At 40.3% G+C, this 21,943-nt stretch overlaps 1 protein-coding gene across 1 annotated transcript; it reads left to right on the top strand.

The window, feature by feature from the left end:
* The first annotated feature begins 227 nt into the window (after positions 1-227).
* Positions 228-17,223, top strand: ABCG8 (ATP binding cassette subfamily G member 8). Its single transcript, XM_060779585.2, has 13 exons — positions 228-272; positions 3,433-3,540; positions 5,269-5,425; positions 6,446-6,681; positions 7,972-8,104; positions 8,925-9,194; positions 10,152-10,314; positions 10,482-10,574; positions 13,129-13,328; positions 13,455-13,531; positions 14,869-15,136; positions 16,243-16,370; positions 17,020-17,223. The coding sequence occupies exons 1-13, from the start codon at positions 228-230 to the stop codon at positions 17,155-17,157; spliced, it is 2,016 nt and encodes a 671-aa protein (XP_060635568.2). The 3' UTR covers positions 17,158-17,223.
* The last annotated feature ends 4,720 nt before the right edge of the window (positions 17,224-21,943 follow it).

Below are 21,943 nucleotides of genomic sequence, written 5' to 3'. Positions count from 1 at the left end.
GATAGGTCAGCCATAACCGCTATCTGATGAACCTTTAACCTGAGTTTCTTTTATAGCACAATAGTAGCCACAAAGCTTCACAACTAGGTGTGGCTTAGGTGTTTTAGTCTGTATTGCTTTCTTCAAGCGAACTGGAGATGGTGATTAGACAGTGAGAAGAGAAGAAAGAAGAAAATTGGGAAAGAAGGTGAAAAATAATAGTCACAGCAAAGCAGGACACGTTGAAAATGTTTCCATTGGAACATGTCTTGGGACAAGAGGAGGCTCAGAAGGTGAGTGAAATTTAATGCTGAACCCCAGAGCATGATCAGATAGGAAGTGATTTTATTAGGGATTTGCATATAAACATTGGACGATTAACATAGGTACAAAATCAATCAATAACATGTTATCAGCAAATGTCATATTTTAATTAGGGAAATAATGGAGTTTGTGCACAGACAGATGCATGAAAAGCTCTGGATTAGTACACCAGCGTGTTCATGAGTTTAAAGAAGCTACTGATGTTCTACAATACAGCTTTGTGACTTTCCCCAAGTCACCTCCTTGGTTACTGAAATTTAGATTGTAAACTTTTGGAGACCCATTCTTTTCACTGTTATCTTGAAAAGCACACTATACGTTTGTTGTTGTGTGCCTTTAAGTTGTTTCCAAATTATGATGATTCTAATGTAAACATAGCACAGGGTTATTTTTTCTTGGCAAATTTATTCAGAGGCATTTTGCCACTGCTTTCCTCTGAAGCGGAGAGAGAATGAACCTTGGTCTCACAAATAGGTTTGTCTCATGAATGCCATAAATTGGGGATTCCAGCAAGGATGTGAACCATGGTTTCCCAGACGGGTTCACCTTCTACACTATCCCAGGTTCTGATCCCAGATTATCTGACAATTCAAAGCAGATAATCTGGATTTTATATGGCAGTGCAGAAGGGGCCGTAGATCCAAAGTCTCACCATAAGTTGGAAATGACTTGAATGCATACAAAAACAAACAACCAAGAGTTAGAGAAGGGGAAGTACGAAGAGGATACGTTTGGTGACAGCACCATATTATCTTGATTAAAATGATTCCAAAGAGCTCCAAAAGGATCTCTTCAAATTTGGAAAACGTATTTTATTGTAAACCATGTGTGACCTGTTGTACACCTAGTCAAAAAAACAACAACCTACACATTGTAAGGGAGCATCTATATTGTCACACAGAGTGACTCCATTAGCCGCTTTGAGTCTCCTTGTGGAGAGAAAAAGCAAGGTATAAAGAATAATTGTTATTATTATTATTTGACTGACACAAAAACACAGTATGTCACAGCAAATAAGACTGTGTAACACTGCACCACTGAGGGCTCCCAACAATTAAGTTGGTGTCAAACTAAGGCCCACAGGTTGGATGCAGTCCTCTAAGGTCATTTATCCAGCCGCTGCCCTAAATTTGGGGCAACCCTAAGTCTAAAATGACTTGAAGGCACACAGCAACAACAATCCTAATTAACTTGACTATTTCATCAGCCAAAAGCAGGCCCACACTTCCCACTGAAATACTGGTAAGTTTACATTAATTAAAATTGTGATTTGTTTTAAATATTGTATTATTTATTGTATTATTCTTGCACTACAAGTAAGGTATATGCAGTGTACATAGGAATTTGTTCATTTTTTTCCAAACCATAGTGCCCCCCAAACACTCTGGGGAAGCATTAGCTGGCCCTCTGCTTTAAAAGTTTGAGAGTCCCTGGTTTAGATGCATGCCGGGATCATGATGATATACCAAAAGAAAAAGGGTTTGCTTCTGACCCATTGTTATTATTTTCTATTTATTAATATTAGTTATATTTTGCCTTTTTCACAAAACTGGGATTCAAGGCAGCCCAGTGTTCTGTTAAAATGCTCATTGCTTTGCAGTAGCTATAAAAGCAGGAGAAGGAAGCAAATCGTACATTGGGGACCATCAAGAAAATTATCAAAATACTTTTGCACACATCTGTGGTGCAGTCACAGAGAAAACACTGCGCATAGTTCTGATCAAGGGTGTAACCATGTCAGGCTGTAAATGTCTAGCATTCCAGAACAAGAGATGCTGGAAATGGTCCAAATCAAAAATTCCTGTATTTTTCATTACATTTAATAGAAATGTTGTTTGCCCTTTGTTTGGATACCTAAGCTGTATTTCTAAATGCTCCACTAAAATTTCAGCACTGCTAGAAATAAGGAGACTGAAGGACCATTTTGTTGGTAGATTAAGCATTATTCCCATCTTGTCCTTCCCTTCCAGTATAGTGACAGTTTGGGTCCCAGCATGGATGTGGGAAAAGCATACACAAAGGCCAACAAAATAATGGAGTGGTTGAAATAAATCCCTTAGGTAGAAAGGCTGTAACACCTGGAACTCTTCCAGTGAGACTCTGTCATAACTCCTGGTGGAAGCATACAGTCGAAATGTTTGGGGAATGTAGAAAAACCCTAGAGCAGTGTTTCTCAACCAGGGGGTCGGGACCCCTGAGGGGGTCGCGAGGGGGTGTCAGAGGGGTCGCCAAAGATCATCAGAAAATACAGTATTTTCTGTTGGGGATTCCATGTGGGAAGTTTGACCCAATTCTATCATTGATGGAGTTCAGAATGTTCTTTGATTGTAGTGAATTATCAATCCCAACAACTACAACTCCCAAACGTCAAGGTCTATTTCCCCCAGACTCCACCAGTGCTCACATTTGGGCATAATGAGTATTTGTGTCAAGTTTGGTCCAGATCCAAACTTGACATTGTGTGAGTCCACAGTGCTCTCTGAATATAGGTGAACTACAACTCCCAAACTCAAGGTCAATGCCCACCAAACCCTTCCATTACATTATGGAATTACATTATGATTTATAATAGTAGTAAAATGACTGTTATGAAGTAGCAATTAAAACAATGTTATGGTTGGGGGTCACCACAACATGAGGAACTGTATTAAGGGGTCACAGCATTAGGAAGGTTGAGAACCACTGCCCTAGAGGACATATTTTGGGTTGTTGTAGGTTTTTTTACGCTATATGGCCATGTTCTAGAGGCATTCTCTCCTAACGTTTCACCTGCATCTATGGGAAGCATCCTCAGAGGTAGTGAGGACCTCACAACCTCTGAGGATGCTTGCCATAGATGCAGGCAAAATGTCAGGAGAGAATGCTTCTAGAACATGGCCATATAGGCCGAAAAAACCTACAGCAACCCAGTGATTCCAGCCATGAAAGCCTTTGACAGGACATATTTTATCAGACATGGGTACGTATGGGACTTGCACTCTTCCAACCTTTGGAATGATCCCAAAATGCCAACTGTATGCCAGCGAATGCATCAAGCATCCAACGTATCATTAGCGTTTTATCATCTTCCCTTTTACTTTCTTGAGACTACATTTTAAGCTAGTGACATTCTAATTATGATTTCTACAGGAAAAGAGAAATCTTCAAGACAGTATTTTTTGCTCGGAAGACAACAGCCTGTATTTTACATATAATGGCAAATCAAATGTTCTAGAAGTTAGAGACCTCAGCTACCAGGTAAAGGGTAACATTGATTTATATTCATCTTGTTCTATCATAGCCTGAAGTTAGAGTGCTTGGTTAAAAACAAACTGCTTTAAATGTTCAAGCTATTCTCCAAAGTGACAAGAAATATCCCTGAGTGACAGGTAATGTTTTGTAAATCTTTTACGGTTTAAATAGTTCGACCTGGGTCAGAAGGAAAGGGGACTCAGAGTGGGGAGAGGAGGATGGAAACGGCGAGGAAGTATATTGGATCACTGCAGTGTGAGAAGGAAGAGCTGGAGGTGCAAGGAAGAGATATGCACACAAAGATGTGCAAACTAGGGGTCAAACTAAATGATACAGGTAACACATGCACTGAAAGACATTTGCTTGTTTCAGCACAAGCTTTTCACACTTCATCTCCGCTAGCTGGCAAATTATCTTGGTTTGTGATTTGTCATCAAGAAGTAAATCCAGGATGCTTTGCAAGCCAGAGTTTTCAGGCATGCTGGGTTTACACTGTCATATAATCCAGTTCAAAGCAGATTATCTGGATTTTATATGGTAGTATGGACAGGCTTTTGATTGTGTCACTGGTTGTGTTGCTGGTTACAGAATTTCGATTCTAGATAAGGCTAACCAGCCAGTATTATTTTAGATGGATTTAATTTTTAACTAATTTAATGTTTTATTTACATGTAATTATTGTATTTATTATGTTGTTTGAGGGGGCATCAAATCGTTGCCGGCTGTAAGCTGCCCCCAATAGTGGGGGTTGAGAAGGGCAGGGTACAAATAATTGTAATAAATAAATACTACAGGTGAGACCTTAGAGAGTTTTCCAAAAGGTGCATCTACACTGTAGAATTTATGCAGTTTAACACCACTTTAAATGTCATGGCACAATGCTATGGAATCAAGGGAGCTGTAGTCTTCTCTTCTCTGCCAAAGAGTGCGACTGCCTCCACCAAATTACAACTCCCAGATACCATAATATAGAACCATGGCAGTTAAACTGGTGTCAAACTGCATTAATTCTACAGTATAGAAGCACCATTGTACTCCGTCTCCTGGCTCAAGCCTTGAAACCCACTGTAAAAAACAGTCAACGCTACTAAGCAATGACTTTCTGTAATGTCGGCAAGCAGGATGCTACAGGATGATGAAACCAATCCCTTCCTACCATTGAATGGTGGCCACATCACGTGGCAACATCCTGTTTGCCAACACCACAGAGTTTCAGTATAGGAGACAGCTGACTGGCTTTTAAGGTGGGTTTCAGGGACATTTGTGATTGTTGCCATGATGCTATAATCACAAATATGAATACAAAGCAATTACAAGACCGTAAGTCTTGCTAGCAACAAACTCTCTCATACAGCAATTCCCAAATGCTCGTCCTCCAGAACTTTTGGACCTCATCTCTCATAGCCAATGATCAGGGATTCTGAGAGGTGATGTCCAAAACCTGCATAATCAGATTTTGGGAAACACTGGTCTAACAGGATGACTAGTCATCATTTCTAAATGTACTTGTATTTAAAAATGCAGTTTGAATACTTGGGGAAGGGTCATGAATACTTCTGGAGGAAATACTGATAGTCACTGTGGCTAAAATCATGAAATTGTTTGAAGCTTTCCTTGGAAAGACATTGGTAGAATTTGAAGGTAGATGCAAGTACTATATCAACTACACCACCATAACTCTTGACCTGTAAAAAATTACTTTGGATGAATATTTCTAACTTTATTTTTGATTAGGTTAATGTGGCTTCACAGATTCCCTGGTATGAAAAATTGGCACACCTGGAAATGCCTTGGACACGTGCCACAGACAAGGAATCTCACATGGTAGCCATACGAAACATGAGCTTTAAAGTCAAAAGTGGGCAGATGCTAGCCCTCATAGAGAGCTCTGGTAAGGAATATGCCTGCTTCTGTGTCAACTGAGTTTTTGCAGTAGTCCTACATCACTTCTAGGAACCCAAGAATATTTGCCTATCTTCTTACTCTTGACAAGAGTGTCTCAACACACCAGCCATGGTATTGCTCTGAGCCAGTGGTTCTCAATCTGTGGGTCCCCAGGTGTTTTGGCTTTCCAGAAATCCTAACAGCTGATAAACTGGCTGGGATTTCTGGGAATTTCATTTATTTATTTAATTATTTAATTATTTCATGCATTTCTACCCTGCTCTTCTCCCCCCAAAGGGGGACTCAAGGCGGCCTTGTGTCTGCTTATTACAATGGTTTGCGTATATAATGCAACCCAACCCATTATTACTTTACCTTTGAATAGACCTAGAAATTTGGATAAAATTTTCTGTCACTGTCCTGTCATATTTAGTTAGGCCATATGATGATAATGATAATGATAATGATAACGCAGTAACTTGTACATAACTCTCCATTCAGACAGTAGAATTAGGAAGCAACTTGTATCTGTAAGAAGATATACCGGTCATTATTAATTTTACTTTTCGACATAATTTGTTGGGATCCAGTTACTTGTTTGATATATGTCTATGGCTGTAAATCAATCCTTTTCAGTGAAAATGAGAATGAGTTGCCTATTTGCAATCACTGAGACTCAATCTGAGCTAAGAGGGAGAAGAAAGGATTAAGTGTGTGGCTGACTTGTGACATGGCTGAGAGAGATTGCTTTGCAAAGTCTTCTGTATTTCCCCCAAATTTTCCAAGGTGCAATATCTGAAGTGGCCACAAGGGAGAGACAAATTTCTCTGCATTTTTCAGTGGCACTATAGTAGTAGTAAATTGTTTGTAACACATACCATAGCAAACTACCTTTCTTAAAAGCAGTAACACTACAAACGCTGTACCCTGCTAAAACACCAGAGTGATTAATAAAGTTGTTTTAAAAAGTAATATTCCAAGCTTTCTCATTCATAAAACCCATCTTTTTCACAACTTTTATTTCCAGTTTGTGGAAAGACATCTTTGTTTGATCTGATAACATGTAGGGACCATGGAGGCAAAATTACATCCGGTGAAATTTTAATAAATGGAAAACCCACCACTCGCCAACTGGTGAAGAAATGTACTGCCCATGTTCGGGAAGATGACAGACTGCTCCCCAACCTGACAGTCAAGGAAACGTTATTGTTTATTGCAAAACTACGTCTCGCAAAGATTTCAGATTCAGAAAGGAAAAAAAGGGTAATTAGAACAAATATTAAGTTGTCAAGAATGTATTTAATAACATTAGCTAAGTGACTGTGTGAACTGTTGGATAAAGAAAATCTCATCATCTGAATGTGATTATTTGTCCTTTTTATCAGTGATGAAGCATGTTTTGCCTAACATGTCCTGTTTTTATATGCCTTGCTATTTTACTTGTTTGGTGCTCACAGCTAGAAAAATGTGAATTGGCATCTTGTCATCCAAATGCTTATCTGACTCTTGAAAGGAATGCAAGGAAAAATAAATGACAGGAGTTTTTACAAACAGCTTGTTTTGAAAATATGTAAATGGCAACTGTCTATGTATTGTTGAAGTGGAAGATGGAAGTCTTTAAACTCCCAGAATTACTCAGTCACCAGCTGAGGGATTCTGGTAGCTATTTCTAAAAAGTAACTTTTCCATGTTCTGTGTAGATGTTAGACCGAGCAATCTGGTATCTAATGCAAAAATAAAGTTCAAGACACAGAATTATAAAGTTGGAAGGAACCACAAGGGCCATCTAATCCAACTCTCTGACATGCAAGAATACATAACTAAACTAATAATGTGAGAAGGAAACCCAGCCTCTGTTTAAAGACCTCCAAAGATAGACAACTATCATCCTAGTTGACTACCATTCTAAAGACCTCCAAAGATGGACAGTCAACTAACAACTTATTCCACTATTGAACAGTTCTTACAGTAAAAAAGTCTTCCTAATGTTTGGGTTGAATCTTCCCTCTTGTAATTTGAATCCATTGGTTCGTGTTCTAGTATCCGGAGCAGCAGAAAACAAGTTGGCCCCATCTATGTGACATCCCTTCAGATATTCAAACATGGCTATTTTATCTCCTCTCAATCTCCTCTTGGCTCAAAGCAATACAGACAAAAGCCCTGCTGGTTCACAGCAGTGATTCAATGAGTCTTCCAGCTTCCCTTCCCACAGTGGCCTCTAGATCATTGCTACTCAACATGGTGGTTCCTGGACCAGTGTCAATCCATGAAGGATGTGCTGCCCTTCCTTGACATGTTTTGAGGAAGGAAGGAAGGAAGGAAGGAAGGAAGGAAGGAAGGAAGGAAGGAAGGAAGGAAGGGGATAGAAGGAAGAGAATTGTCCCCAATCAGCACAAACACAGTGCTGGTCCCTGGCCCATTGGGGAAAATAATAACTGTCACAACCCTAACATCAGACAAGAAACAAACAAACAGAGAGATAGAGATACACATATACAATCTTTTATTCAATGCAAACAATGATAATCTTGGTTTGTCTCATAAATTCTGCAGGTTGAAGATGTTATAGCAGAACTGAGGTTACGGCAATGTGCAAATACAAGAGTAGGGAATGAGTATATCCGTGGCGTTTCTGGGGGGGAGAGGAGGAGAGTAAGCATCGGGGTCCAGTTGCTGTGGAATCCTGGTAAGAATAAAGAGGGACGTTACAGGTTTTTGTTTGTTTTTTGTCGTGTCAGGAGTGACTTGAGAAACTGCAAGTTGCTTCTGGTGTGAGAGAATTGGCCGTCTGCAAGAACATTGCCCAGGGGACGCCTGGATGTTTTGATGTTTTATCATCCTTGTAGGAGGCTTCTCTCATGTCTCCGCATGAGGAGCTGGAGATGATAGAGGGAGCTCATCCGCACTCTCCCCAGATTCAAACCTGCAACCTGTTGGTCTTCAGTCCTGCTGGCACAAGGGTTTAACCCACTGCACCACCGTTACAGTACAAAGCATGGTTTCATATTGGAGGCCTAGATGTGTACTGATGACTCCCTTATGATGTCCACTCTCATGCATAATCAATGGAACTGGAGAGGACAATATCTTGGGGAACGGAGTCCATGAGTGCGACCTCCACCTTACATATCTGTAATCATGATAGGAAAATGCTCGCAATGAACAGGTCAACAGTTCAACAAAGAGAAGCCTGCAGGCAAACATATATGGTAGTTCTTCAGCTAATTTTTGTAGTGTCCTACCTAATTTTGCGGAACCATTCCAAAGCCCTCAAATTTTCAAAAAATATTTTATGGTGAAAAACTGGCCTCTAATGGCTTTAAGCACAAAAAATACATAGGATGGGGACAAACTTATGCTGTGGCAAACAGACATCCTTCACAATTTAAAAATCTCTTCTATTAAAAACATGATCATTGTATCACAAGTCGAGCGGGAAATCTGCGGGTTTTATCAAATACACACACAGACTGTGCAATTATTAATTTATTTTCATTTTTTGGCAGGAATACTGATATTCAGTGACCCCACATCTGGATTGGACAGCTTTACAGCCCACAACTTAGTAATAACACTGTCCAGATTGGCCAGAGGAAACAGATTAGTCCTTATGTCGGTTCACCAGCCACGATCTGATATCTTCCAGCTTTTTGATTTGGTTCTCTTGATGACATCTGGCATCACTGTCTATTCTGGAGCAGCCCAGGATATGGTCCAATATTTCACACGAATAGGATATCCCTGTCCAACATACAGCAATCCTGCAGATTTCTATGGTTGGTATACTATTCTTGTTAGACGGTATCCTTTCTTTGAGCTTATTTGTTGGCTGACAGTCAGCAATGGTCAACTGATCTTTCCTAAGGGGAAGAACTGGAAATTTTATTCTAATTTTGTTCCGTATTCCACCCATTCTCTGTCACTTCATATGTTGAAAGAAGGGCTTCTTTTAAATACATGTTTAAACACACTGTTCCAAAGAGGAGACAATTTTGATGATATGTTTTGTAGGCAATTAAAAGAATGTAAGAGTTTGTTTGTTCGTTCATTAGGCGATCCCTCATTGTCCCAGTAAGATTGTTCTCCAAATGCTGTGGTACGTAGGTGACAGTGAAGCCGTATTCTTGATCCACATGTTCTCCCACAGAGAGAGCACCAGTTTCCAGGTGGAAGGCAGTCCCAGTCAGGGTTAGCTTGGCACGCCTTCCTTTTGGCATGTTTCTCCCATTCATGCCTCTTCGAATTACACAGCACTGCTGGTCATAGCTGACCTCCAGCTAGAAAGCTCAAGAGCCACAGCTTCCCAGTTCTCTGTGTCTATGCCACAGTTTTTAAGGTTGGCTTTGAGCCCATCTTTAAATATCTTTTCCTGTCCCCCAATTTTCCATTTTCCATTCTTGAGTTGGGAGTAGAGTAACTGCTTTGGGCTACGGTGGTCAGGCATTCGGACAATGTGACTAGTCCAACGGAGTTGATGGCGTAGGAGCATTGCTTCAATGCTGGTGATCTTTGCTTCTTCCAGCACGCTGACATTTGTCCACCTGTCTTCCCAAGAGATTTGCAGGATTTTTCAGAGGCAACACTTATGAAATTGTTCCTGAATGTAAGAGTAGTGTTTCCTCTAGCCTTAAAAGGATAATTGTAAATGGAAAGGTAAAGCCACACATGTATGCAATGGGTTAACTGAGTATGGTATGTGGATCTATGACTTTTCGTTGGGATTTCTCTTACAGTTGATTTGACAAGCATTGACAGGCATACTGAAGAAAGAGAGATGGAAAGTAAGCAGAGAGTTAGCTTGCTTGCTGCCATGTTCCATGAAAACATCAGACATTTTGGCGATCATATGTGGAGAAGAAGCCAACGGGATAGCATGACACCTGTTTCTGAATCCAGGTTAAATTTACTTATTAATTAATTAAATTTATATGCCACCTTTCTCCCAAAGTGGGACTCGAGGCAAATCACAGGGAAAAAATGACATAAGTTTTATCTGACAAAAAAAAAACCCTTTATACAAGTTAGGAATATTTCTCTATCTTTTTTCCTTTCACTTTTGGCAGCTCGCCACTCACTTTAGAAGAGACGGCAATCATGGCCACCCATTCAGATGATCACTTGCCAGGATGGTTACAACAGTTCACTATTTTACTAAGGTAATGCTGCTTGAAGTATCTGTCTTGATGCTTCTCAAAGGTAAAACCCCTTTGGGGAGATAAAGCGGGGTAGTAATAATAATATCCAAATCATAATTGAGGTGGGCAGTGGATGGAGCTCTAAAGAATATCCCATTAAGCCAAGATAACTAAATTGACACTGTCATACTTTGGACAATATGATTGGTAAGATAGGTCCCATTACTTTCTAAACTTTGCTGATCCCAGTGTTGGCCTTCTGGTAAGCAACACCTTGTTTACAATAGAACCTCATCATTAAGTTTTGGCAATTTTCATTAAAGGCAGTAGGAAAAGAGTAAGATTGAATTACAGCTGGAAAGACTCAATCCAAAAACCTCTGAGTTTGTAAGACCTGAACACCCTGTTGATAATAGGGTAATTGGAAGTTCTGTCGCCGTTCATTGTTTTTATTGTTTTATCTCTTTTTTTAACTTCTCTATTTTGTGAATTTTTAACGATGTGTTTTAATTGGTTCTGTACTGCTTTGAGTCCTAATAATAATAATAAGAAGAATAATAAGAATAAGAATAAGAATAATACCGCATTTCTTCAATTCTAAAATTCCATTGATTGTAAGATGCACACTAATTTCAGTACAACCAACAGAATAATAATAATAAGCATTTGACAATACAACAATTATTATTATTTCATATCAAAAGCATTGCATAAATTAGTATAAAATTGATCAAAATAGAAGGAGCGCAGGTGGCTAAATATCCTTTGACCAAAAACGGGCAACAGCAATGGCATTGTCTGAAGCCTCCAACAACTCTTCCTCTGTACATGAGGCAGGGTACAGTGGACAAGCATACAGATGCGGAGTTGTCTGTTCTGCTCCACAGTCACACAAGATGTGGAATTCTTTCAGGTAGTGCCATTTTGCCAGGTTGTCTTTTGATCTGCCCTCTCCAGTCTGTTCAGGGACTTCCAAGTTACCCATTCTTGGTTTGCCCCTGGAGGAAGACCCTCATGGGTCTTCAAGATTTTCCTTGATTTGAGTCTACTGGGAGGAGGCTGATAGCCAAGTAGTGGGTGGCTTTCACAGTGTTCAACCTTATTTCTCTCACATTTAGCAACAACTTCCTGTCACACATCGGGGGGGGGGGGGGAGCCAGCTAGCTTGTACAGTTTATCAACAGGTGTAGGTTTAAGACATCCTGTGATTATTCTGTATGTTTCATTCAATGGTATGTTCACTTGCTTTGCATGGGCAAACCTATGCCAAACAGGGCAGGCATACTCGGCAGTTGAGTAAGACAAGGCTAGAGCTGTTTTTCTTATTAATTTTTGGTCTGCACCCCATGTGCTGCCAGTAAGTTTCTACAGGATTGTTATTGCGTGCAACTGCTTTGTGCTTGGTGTTCAAGCAGTGTTTCCTATATGCTAGTGTTTGATCTAAGATGACACCGAGACACGTAGGATGGAAACAATGTTCAAGCTCTTGACCTTCCCAGTTCAATTTCCTGTTGGCTTCACGGTTGCATAGATGGAAAGCACACACTACACAACAACAACAACAATAATATTCTCCTATATTTCTAATAGTTAAATAACTTCCATTTTCTTCAATATAATTGTAACATTACCATTCAAATAAGGATAAAATGAGTAGGAGTAATAAAGACCAGGGCTGAAAGCCAAGCTGATGCACACTAATAAGTACTAGAACTTAGCTTGGAAACTTACTTTTAAAGCTAATGAATACAATGGCACATTAAAACCATCCATATCCGAAGATGAACCCTATACAGGATGAACTAATAACATGTTATTATATTCATTTTTCTGAAAAGTAACTTTTCAGCCTTTGCTATCAAACTAGGCCCTTTCTACACTGCCATATAATCCAGATTATCAAATCAGATAATCCACATTATCTGTGTGAACTGGATTATCTCAGTCTAAACTGCCATATACTCCAGTTCAAAACAGAAAATCTGGATTTTATATGGCAGTGTAGTAGGGGCCTTAGTTAAGGTGATACAGAGCCATAGGAAAAGAGATTCCATCTGAACATTAGGAAGAACTTCCTGAAGGTAAGACCTGTTCAACAGTGGAGTCTTCCTCTCTGGAAGTTTTCAAACAGGCTGGATAGGCATCTATTGGGAGTGATTTATGTATTCCTGCATGGCAGGGTGTTGGACTGAAGGGCCCTTGGGATTTCTCCAAATGCCGTCTTTCCATAAGTCTATGATTCTATGATAGGTTGGAAGAATTGGGCAAATTAAATTTTGTGCCCAAAGCACCATCATGTTCAATGAAAATTGCCAAAGCTTAATGGTGATATTCTATTGTAGGCGGGATGTTGCTTACCAGAAGGCCAACACTGGGACCAGCCAAATTTAGAAAGTAATGGGACCTACAGAGGCTCTTTCAATGATATTGCCAAAGGAAAGAGTGGTGAATCAAATAGTTGTAAAGTACTTTGAGTGGCCTTCCTGGTTGCAAACATAATTACTTCCAAAATTCAAGGCATCTAGTTGCATTGTTTCATGTATTTATAATCCATGTTCTTTTTTTCTCTTTGAAGTCGCCAGATCTCCAATGACTTCCGAGACCTTTCAGCACTTCTCATCCGTGGATTTGAAACCCTTCTCATGTCTTTGTTAATCGGGTTCCTTTATTATGGCCATGGAAAAAGCAATCTGTCTATTCAGGACTTATCAGCTCTTCTGTTTATGATAGGAGCTTTGATTCCTTACATTGTGATTCTTGAAAGTATCACAAAATGTAAGTCTCTACTATCACCATCAGTGCAAGTACATTAGGGACTGAAAAGCAACATTCAGTAGAAGATGGCTTAAAAGAATGAATAGCAGAGGGTCCATTCTAAGAAAAAAATACTTTCTATTGTAGGTCATTCTGAAAGGCCGGTGCTTTATCAAGAATTTGAAGATGGATTATATTCAGTTACTTCCTATGTCTCGGCTAAGGTAATTGGTGTCAGCTCTTGTAAGATCGGCAGTTTTCCTCTGAAATGCAGAAAACATGAAAGCACAAGAGGGATACAGGGAGCCAGAGGTGTTTTATACATGGAGCTATTTGTTCATTTTGTATTTTTATGGCATTGAATATTTGCTGTGTGTGAAAAGTTTTTAGTGTGAATTAATATTGCAATCCTGAAATGGTTCTACAAAAAAGAAAAAGAAATTGGGATTATATAGTGTTTTTAGAAACAATGTTATTATAGGAGAAGAACCATAAAAACATAGGATCACAGAGTTGGAAGAGACCTCATGGGCCATTTAGTCCAACCCCCTGTCAAGAAGCAGGAAAATCACATTTAAAGCACCCCCGACAGATGTCCATCCAGACTCTGCTTAAAAGCCTCCAAAGAAGGAGCCTCCACTACACTCTGGAGCAGAGAGTTCCACTGATGAACAGCTCACACCATTAGGAAGATCTTGCTAATGTTCAGGTGGAATCTCCTTTCCTGTAGTTTGAAGCCATTGTTCCACGCCCTAGTCTCCAGGGCAGCAGAAAACAGGCCTGTTCCCTCCTCCCTATGACTTCCCCTCACATATATATACATGGCCATCATGTCTCCTCTCAGCCTTCTCCAGGCTAAACATGCCCAGCTCTTTAAGCCACTCCACATAGGACTTGTTCTCCAGATCCTTGATCGTTTTAGTCGCCCTCCTCTGGAGACATTCCAACTTGTCAACATCTCCCTTAAATTGTGGTGCACAGAATTGAACACAGTATTCCAGATGTGGTCTGACCAAGGTAGAATAGAGGGGTATCATGACTTCCCTTGATCTAGAGACTCTACTCCTATTGATGTAGGCCAAAATCCCATTGGCTTTTTTAGCCGTTGCATCACATTTTTGCTCATGTTTAACTTGTTGTCCATGAGGACGCCAAGGACTTTTTCACACATACTGCTCTCGAGCCAGGCATCGTCCCCCATTCTGTATCTTTACATTTCATTTTTTTTCTGCCTAAGTGGAATATCTTGCATTTGTTCCTGTTGCAGTTTAGTTAGTTAGTTTTGGCCCACCTCTCTAATCTGTTAAGATCATTTTGAATTCTTCTCCTATCTTCTGGAATATTACCTATCCCTCCCAATTTGGTGTCATAAAGTCCTTAGAGATATAAAATCTAGTTTTCTATGGGGTTCACACAGAGAATTAGAACTTCGAAAAGTTATTTTTGGACCACAGTTGTCACAATTTTTTGGTCCAGAAAGTTACTTTTTGGACCACAATTGTCAAAATCTCCTTGCCTGTTAAGATTTCTCGGTGTTCAAGATGTTTCCTTTCTCAAACAGATTTTAGGAGAACTTCCTGAACAATGCTTCGTTGTCATCGTTTATGGGATTCCCATTTACTGGCTGGCAAACCTCATCCCTGATCCAGAACATTTCTTTCTGAACTTGTTGCTCATTATGCTTCTGACTTACTGCGCCCGGATCATGGCCATGTGGATATCTGCACTGCTGCCAACATTGCAAATCTCAGCTTTTGTTGGCAATGCATTGTATACAACATTCTTTCTGAGTGGAGGTTTCTTGATAAGCTTGGAAAACCTATGGATAGGTGAGCTGGAGACGTTAGATATACAAGCAGGGTATCAGTAGGCAAAGTAAGACCGCCATCTCAGACAGCAGGTTTTGAGCATCATAAAAGGGAATCCAGTTGTTGCTTATTCTGTACTTGCAAGTTCCTTGAGGGATATCACTAGGAAAAGTGCTTGGGGAATTTTTGGGGGGCAATATAAGGGACTGTAGTGCAGGGGGTCAAACTCATTTTCATCTATGGCCACATCAGCCTTATGGTTGCCTCAAAGCATTGTTGAATCTACAGACGGAGAATCCATTGATATAGAAGGCCAACAATATATTTTTTGATCCCCTGGTGGCGCAGTGGTTTAAACTGCTGAGCTGCTGAACTTGTTGACCGAAATGTCAGTGGTTCAAATCCAGGGAGCAGGGTGAACTCCGGCTGTTAGTCCCAGCTTCTAGCAACCTAGCAGTTTGAAAACATGCACATGTGAGTAGATCAATAGATACCACTTCGGTGGGAAGGTAAATGTGCTCCATGCAGTCATGCCAGCCTAGGAGGCATCGACGGACAACACCGGCTCTTCGGCTTAGAAATGGAGATGAGCGCAACACCCCTGAATGGGACACGACTAGACTTAATGTCAAAGTGAAACCTTACATAGTCTTTACCCAATTTGGGTTCCCCAGATGTTACTGAACAATTCCCACCACTTTTGATTATCTGCCATGGTGACTGAGGATAATAGAAACCCAAGCGCAGTTGTAGCTCTGAGGTTGGGAAAAGGTTAAAGGCCATTTTGAAGTCGGACATCTTATCCACAAGCCTTCTATCTAAATTCAAACCCCACTATCCTGACTAAACAGAACAAACTGCAGCCTTCCAGATGTTACTATATCACAACTCCCATCAGCTCTAATAATCTGTGATGATGAGCAATACAGAAGTTGTAGTCCAGCATCTGGAGGACCAAATAAAATGACATGGCAGCCTGGGTTTGGCCTGTGGACCTTGAGTTTGACACATGTAGTGGATCTCTTAAGCACAGCACAACTTCCCAGAGTTAGATGGCCTATGTGAGATGTTCCCGACTCATCTTGGCATTTTGTATTGGATTATGTTCTTTCTGTCTCTGTTTCCAGTTCCATTGTGGCTTTCTAAAGTCAGTTTTGTCAGATGGAGTTTTGAAGGATTAATGCAAATTCAATTGAAAGGAGTGACTTACCCTATGACGTCTGGAAATGTGACTTACCCAATTTCTGGATCACTTGTAAGTCTAATTATTTCTAGTTACATTTATTACATTATTTTAATACAATTTGTCAGATATGATGGATGGATGGAAAATAATCATTTTTACTCATGACTCTAATGCAATATATGCTACAATATTCTGATTTGCATAGATTTACACTTATAGACTTCATTCCAAATGAACTGGATTATATGGCAGTGTATTTATTTTATTTATTTCGAGGTTTTTTATACCGACCCTCTCACCTTCAAAGAGGGATTCGGACCTTTCATTACTGGCTGCTATTTCCTGATGGATATCGGGTGGTGCAATACCAGCTAAACAGTATAATTTCTCCAATGGTGTGGGGCGTAGACATTCTGTGTCTTATTAAGCCACATCCACTGTTTTAACGTGTTGAGATGTGTTGCATACTGGGCATGTGTATTCAGCAGCAGAGTAGCAGAACATAAGGGCAGATGTGTTCACTATATTGTCGAAGGCTTTCATGGCTGGAATCATTGAGTTGTTGTAGGTTTTTTGGGCTATATGGCCATGTTCTAGAAGCATTCTCTCCTGACATTTTGCCTGTATCTAGGGCAAGCATCCTCAGAGGTTGTGAGGTCTCTGAGAATGTCTTCACTGTCTTTTTTAACCATTGATTGTACAATATCTGTGTTCACAGGTGCTCCAAACAATGGGCTTAGATTCGTATCCCCTCTACGCAATTTATCTCATCTTGTTTGGGATGACCACGGGCTTCTTGGTTTTGTATTATTTATCGTTGCGGTTCATCAAGCAGAAATCAAATCAAGACTGGTAGAAGCACTGCAGGAAGGAGAAGGACAACGGGAGAATGAAGGAAGAGATATGAAACGTCAGATCTAACTCTCAGCACGAAAGCAGCACTTTAAAATGTTTCATAAATACAATCCATTTTTATACATGCATTAATAGGAAGAGGTAAATTGTGTGATAATTACTCTGAGTTGTAGATCCAGCATGGTGTAGTGGTTTGAGTTTTGGTCCATGACTTTGAAGAGCATGGTTTGAATCCTTACTTGGCCATGGAAACCCACCGGGTGACCTTGAGAAATGTCACACTCTCTCAGCCTCAGAAGAAAGTGAAGGCAAGTCTGGACAAATTTGGCCAACCCTCCCCTCCTCCCCATGATAGGGTTTGCCTTGTGGTTGCCATAAGTTGGAAACAACTTGAAGGCACACAACTCTCAATTGTGCAATACTTTTGCAAAACCACCAGATGGCAGCAAAGTACAGCTGGATGAATGCTGAATCCTTCTCTCCTTTTTGGCACATTCTTCTTGTAGTTGAGGAAGAAACTGGATTTTCAGCCAAGACTTCAGTATTATATTACATAGTTATGATATGACAATGGTTAGATCCATGCAGCCTGCATATAAAAGTACATTTCAAAGGCTGGGATATTATTCTATGAGCCTTCCAATAAGCTATGAACAAATGAAAGTCCTGCATAAATTAACTGCACCAGAGAATACTAACAATTAATATGCCTATGCCTTATCTAATTAATAGACCTTATTTTTTTTGTATAGCTTTTTAATAACACAGAGAATTAAAACAGAACCATAGACCTCTTTAAATACAATCTAAGGGTAAAGTATTCTTCCTTACAAAGTTGTAGCCTGGAGAAGAATGCTCTATAATAAGGTTTTATTTGAAAAGGACTAATGTGTAGCCTGGATTTCTATTGCTTTTTATTTAGTTGTTTTCGAGGGTTTTAAAATTCACAAAACTGGATTTTAATGGGCTAAATCCAGCTGTTATCTTTAAATAGAGTTGAACAATTATAGCAACAAAGTCAGCACTTGCCTAGGTTCCCATGAATTAATTTTTTTCCATGTCAGGAGCGACTTGAGAAACTGCAAGTCACATCTGGTGTAAGAGAATTGGCCATCTGCAAGGATGTTGCCCAGGGGACCTCCGGATGTTTGATATTTTACCATCTTTGTGGGAGGCTTCTCTCATGTCCCCGCATGGGGAGGTGGAGCTGACAGAGGGAGCTCATCCTCATTCTCCCTAGATTCGAACCTGTGACCTGTCGGTCTTCAGTCCTGCCGGCACAAGGGCTTAACCCACTGCACCACGGGGGGCTCCTAAGCCATGAATGAATGATTCTAACCATTAGGTTGGGACTAATTATTAAGTCTAGCCCACTATATCCTCATTTTCCCTTCCAAGGTGGACTTTGAAACCGTCAAAAACTTTCAGTTGCGCCATTATCAAACTTCAAGAGATAAACAAAATGTGGACAAAGGAGAGGAAAGAATGAGGATGTAATTGTCTTACACACAATTGGACAATAAAGTTCAAAACTGATGCTCTTAAAGTCTCCTGTATTTACTTCTCAAAATTAAAGACATACATTGTGGTTCACTATGTCTTGTAGAAACCACAATGGCATTAGATTAGTGCTGGCTTTAGTCTATAAAGCCCTAAATGATTCTGTCCCAACTTACCTGTCCAAACGTATCTCCCCTTGTGAACCATCTCAGAGATTAAGATAGTCTGGGGAGTCCTTGCTCTTGGCCCCGTCTTCCTTGCAAGTGTGATTGGTGGGAATGAGAGACAGGGCCTTCTCAGTGGTGGCCCCTCGGCTGTGGAACTCCCTCCCTAATGACATTAGATCAGACTCCTCCCTCCTAGACTTCAGAAGGAAAGTAAAAACTTCGCTCTGGGATCAGGCTTTTGGAGAACAGCGCAGTGCAATAATAAATTTGGAATATGTGCAATGGTTATGGAACATCTTGGACTACGATTATGGATGGCGTGATTTTAGAATTGAATGAAATGTTTTAAAAGGCTTAATATGTGTTAATTTTAATTAAATTAATTTTATCTTAATGTTATTGGAATTATATGTATGTTAAGGCATTGAATAATTGCCTATATGTAAGCAGCCTTGAGTCTCCTTCGGGTTGGAAAAAGGTGGGGTATAAATAGGGTAAACAAATAAAATAAATTTGCTTATTTGTAATGTACATGCAAACACTGCTGATGCTATTAAAACAATTGTAATGGTGCAATGGGTTAAATCGCTGAGCTGCTGAACTTGCTGACCGACTAGACTTAAGGTCAGGGGAAACCTTTACCTTTAGCTTTCTATTTATGAAAATACCCATGAGACAATAGTGCACACATATATGGGTTGCTAGCTATGGGTCATCACATGGGCAGCTGTCCATGACTGAGTAGCCACATTTAGGGTCCACTCTACTCACCCTCATGCCTCCGGTGATGCAGTGAGTTAAACTGCTGAGCTGCTGAACTTGCTGATTGGAAGGTCAGCGGTTCAAATTTGGGAGCAGGTTGAGCTCCCACTGTTAGCCCCAGCTTCTGCCAACCTAGCAGTTCAAAAACATGCCAATGTGAGTAGATCAGTAAGTACTGCTCCAGCAGGAAAATAACTGCACTACCTGCAGTCATGGTAGCCACATGAACTTGGAGGCATCTAAGGACAACGCCGGCTCTTCAGCTTAGAAATGGAGATGAGCACCACCCCCCAGAGTCAGACACGACTAAACTTAATGTCAAGGGGAAACTTTTACCTTTACTTGCTCACCTCTATAGGGAAGGGCTAGAAAAGATGCCATAAACAATCTGCCTGTCTTATGCCTGACTGGACTGCAGTGTCCAGATGGATCACTACCCTGCAGCCAAAAAGACTAATGCAAGAATGAAAAATTGAATGACACTGAACAGCAAAAAAGATTTAAAGATGGGCTTAAAGCTAACCTTAAAAAAATGTGGATTAAACACTGAAAACTGGGAAGCTCTTGCCTTCAAGAGTTCTATCTGGAGGTCAGCTGTTACGAACAGTGCTGTGGGTTTTGAAGAGGTTCAAATGGAGCACGAAAGGGAGAAACATGCCAAGAAGAAGGCATGTCAAGCCAACTCTGGTTGGGACTGCCTTTCATCTGAAAATCTATGTCCCAACTGTAAAAGAGCACACAGATCAAGAATAAGTCACTACAGTCACTTTTGGACCCACCACCAAGACTCTCCCCTTGGAAGACAATCACACTTGACCACGAGATAAATAGATAGCTAATGTGATATTATTATTGTTAAATGCTATCAAGATAAAATTGACTCTTGATGACCTTATGAACGAGAGACCTTCAACCACTTGTCATCAAGAGTCCTTACGATGGCTTCTATGATTGGGTCCACATTTTTCTACTGCTTCTCACTTTACCAAGCACTACTATTCTCTTGTACTGTTTCTTAAACTGTAGGTCCTGACTCCAAATGGGGTCCCCTTAGCTCAATGTGGGGTCCTGAAAAATTTGGCAACAGTGAAAGGTTTCTGAATGTCACCTAGTGACTGTTTTAGCCATTTACACGAATCTGTAGTGTAGCGTTTACAGTGGGCTCTCCAGAAGATGCTTCAGCTGTACTTCATAAAAGGGAAAATCAGCATGTTTAGCAAGCCTTATAAATGCTGATTTGATATCAGTAAATGTTTTATTTTTATGCGTATTTTGTATACCTATCTATCCATGGTCACAATTTCTCGGTTCAAAAAGGGTTGTGAGTGGAAAAGATTTAAGAACCCTGGTTTAATGCAATGTCTCATGATGTGCCTGAAAGTATGAAAACTTCACTCTGATGATTTTGACTTCTAGGTAGAGTTCTAGAACCCAATGATTAGTCAGTTTGGCAATCCATGGTATTTGTAGAGCTTTCCTCCAGAATCACATTGGAATATGCTATGTTAAACCATTGGATGAATAATTTGTAATTTTCTCCCTCCTGCCAGTTGTCTTTGGAAACTATGTAGTAGTCTCCTACCCACCCCCCAGTTTAATTCTATAGTGGAGATGCACCCATAGAAACCATCATGAAATAATGGATCCAGGTGGTTTTTTTCCAGTCATATGATAACTGTGCTAGTGTGCTCCTGGCTTTTGCAGCATGGACATAAAATTTAGGTTTGAGAGGAACCTAAATGAAGCAAGCACAGATGCAACTCCTCATTAGAAGAGGCAAAGCATGGAACTTATGAATTGAGAATTGGCTTGGGAAACAGTGGGGTTTGTCAGGAGCAAAATCCCAGCCCAATGAATACTTGCTTTTGATTCCTGAAGTGGAGCTACAAAGTGGAGTCCACAACATGCGAGTGTGGAGAAGAGCAAACCACAAACCACCTACTACAATGCAGCCTGAGCCCTGCCACATGCACAATGGAGGACCTTCTTATAGCAACACCAGAGGCACTCCAAGTGGCCAGCTTCTGGTCAAAGGACATTTAGCATAATGCCAAATTTTTAAACTTTGTGTTTTGAAATACATGTTAACCGTACCCTCAACTCACTTCTGACACGATACATTCTTGAAAACCAAGTCCCCTGTAGACACAACCCATGACAAGGAATGCTGCCTCTATTGCCGTTCAGGGCAGTAGAGTCTCGCTTATCCAACCTTTGCTCATCCAACGTTCTGTATTATCCAACGCAATCTGCCTCCCACCCAGAGCCACAGCTGTTTCAATACATTGCGATGGTTTGGTGCTAATTTCATATATACAGTAATTACTACATAATGTTACCATGTATTGAACTGCTTTT

The sequence above is a fragment of the Anolis sagrei genome, chromosome 1 (genome assembly GCF_037176765.1).
Source record: "Anolis sagrei isolate rAnoSag1 chromosome 1, rAnoSag1.mat, whole genome shotgun sequence".
NCBI classification, from domain to species: Eukaryota; Metazoa; Chordata; class Lepidosauria; order Squamata; family Dactyloidae; genus Anolis; species Anolis sagrei.
The sequence above is the reverse complement of the archived record's forward strand: the minus strand, read 5'-3'. Positions and strand labels throughout refer to the sequence as shown.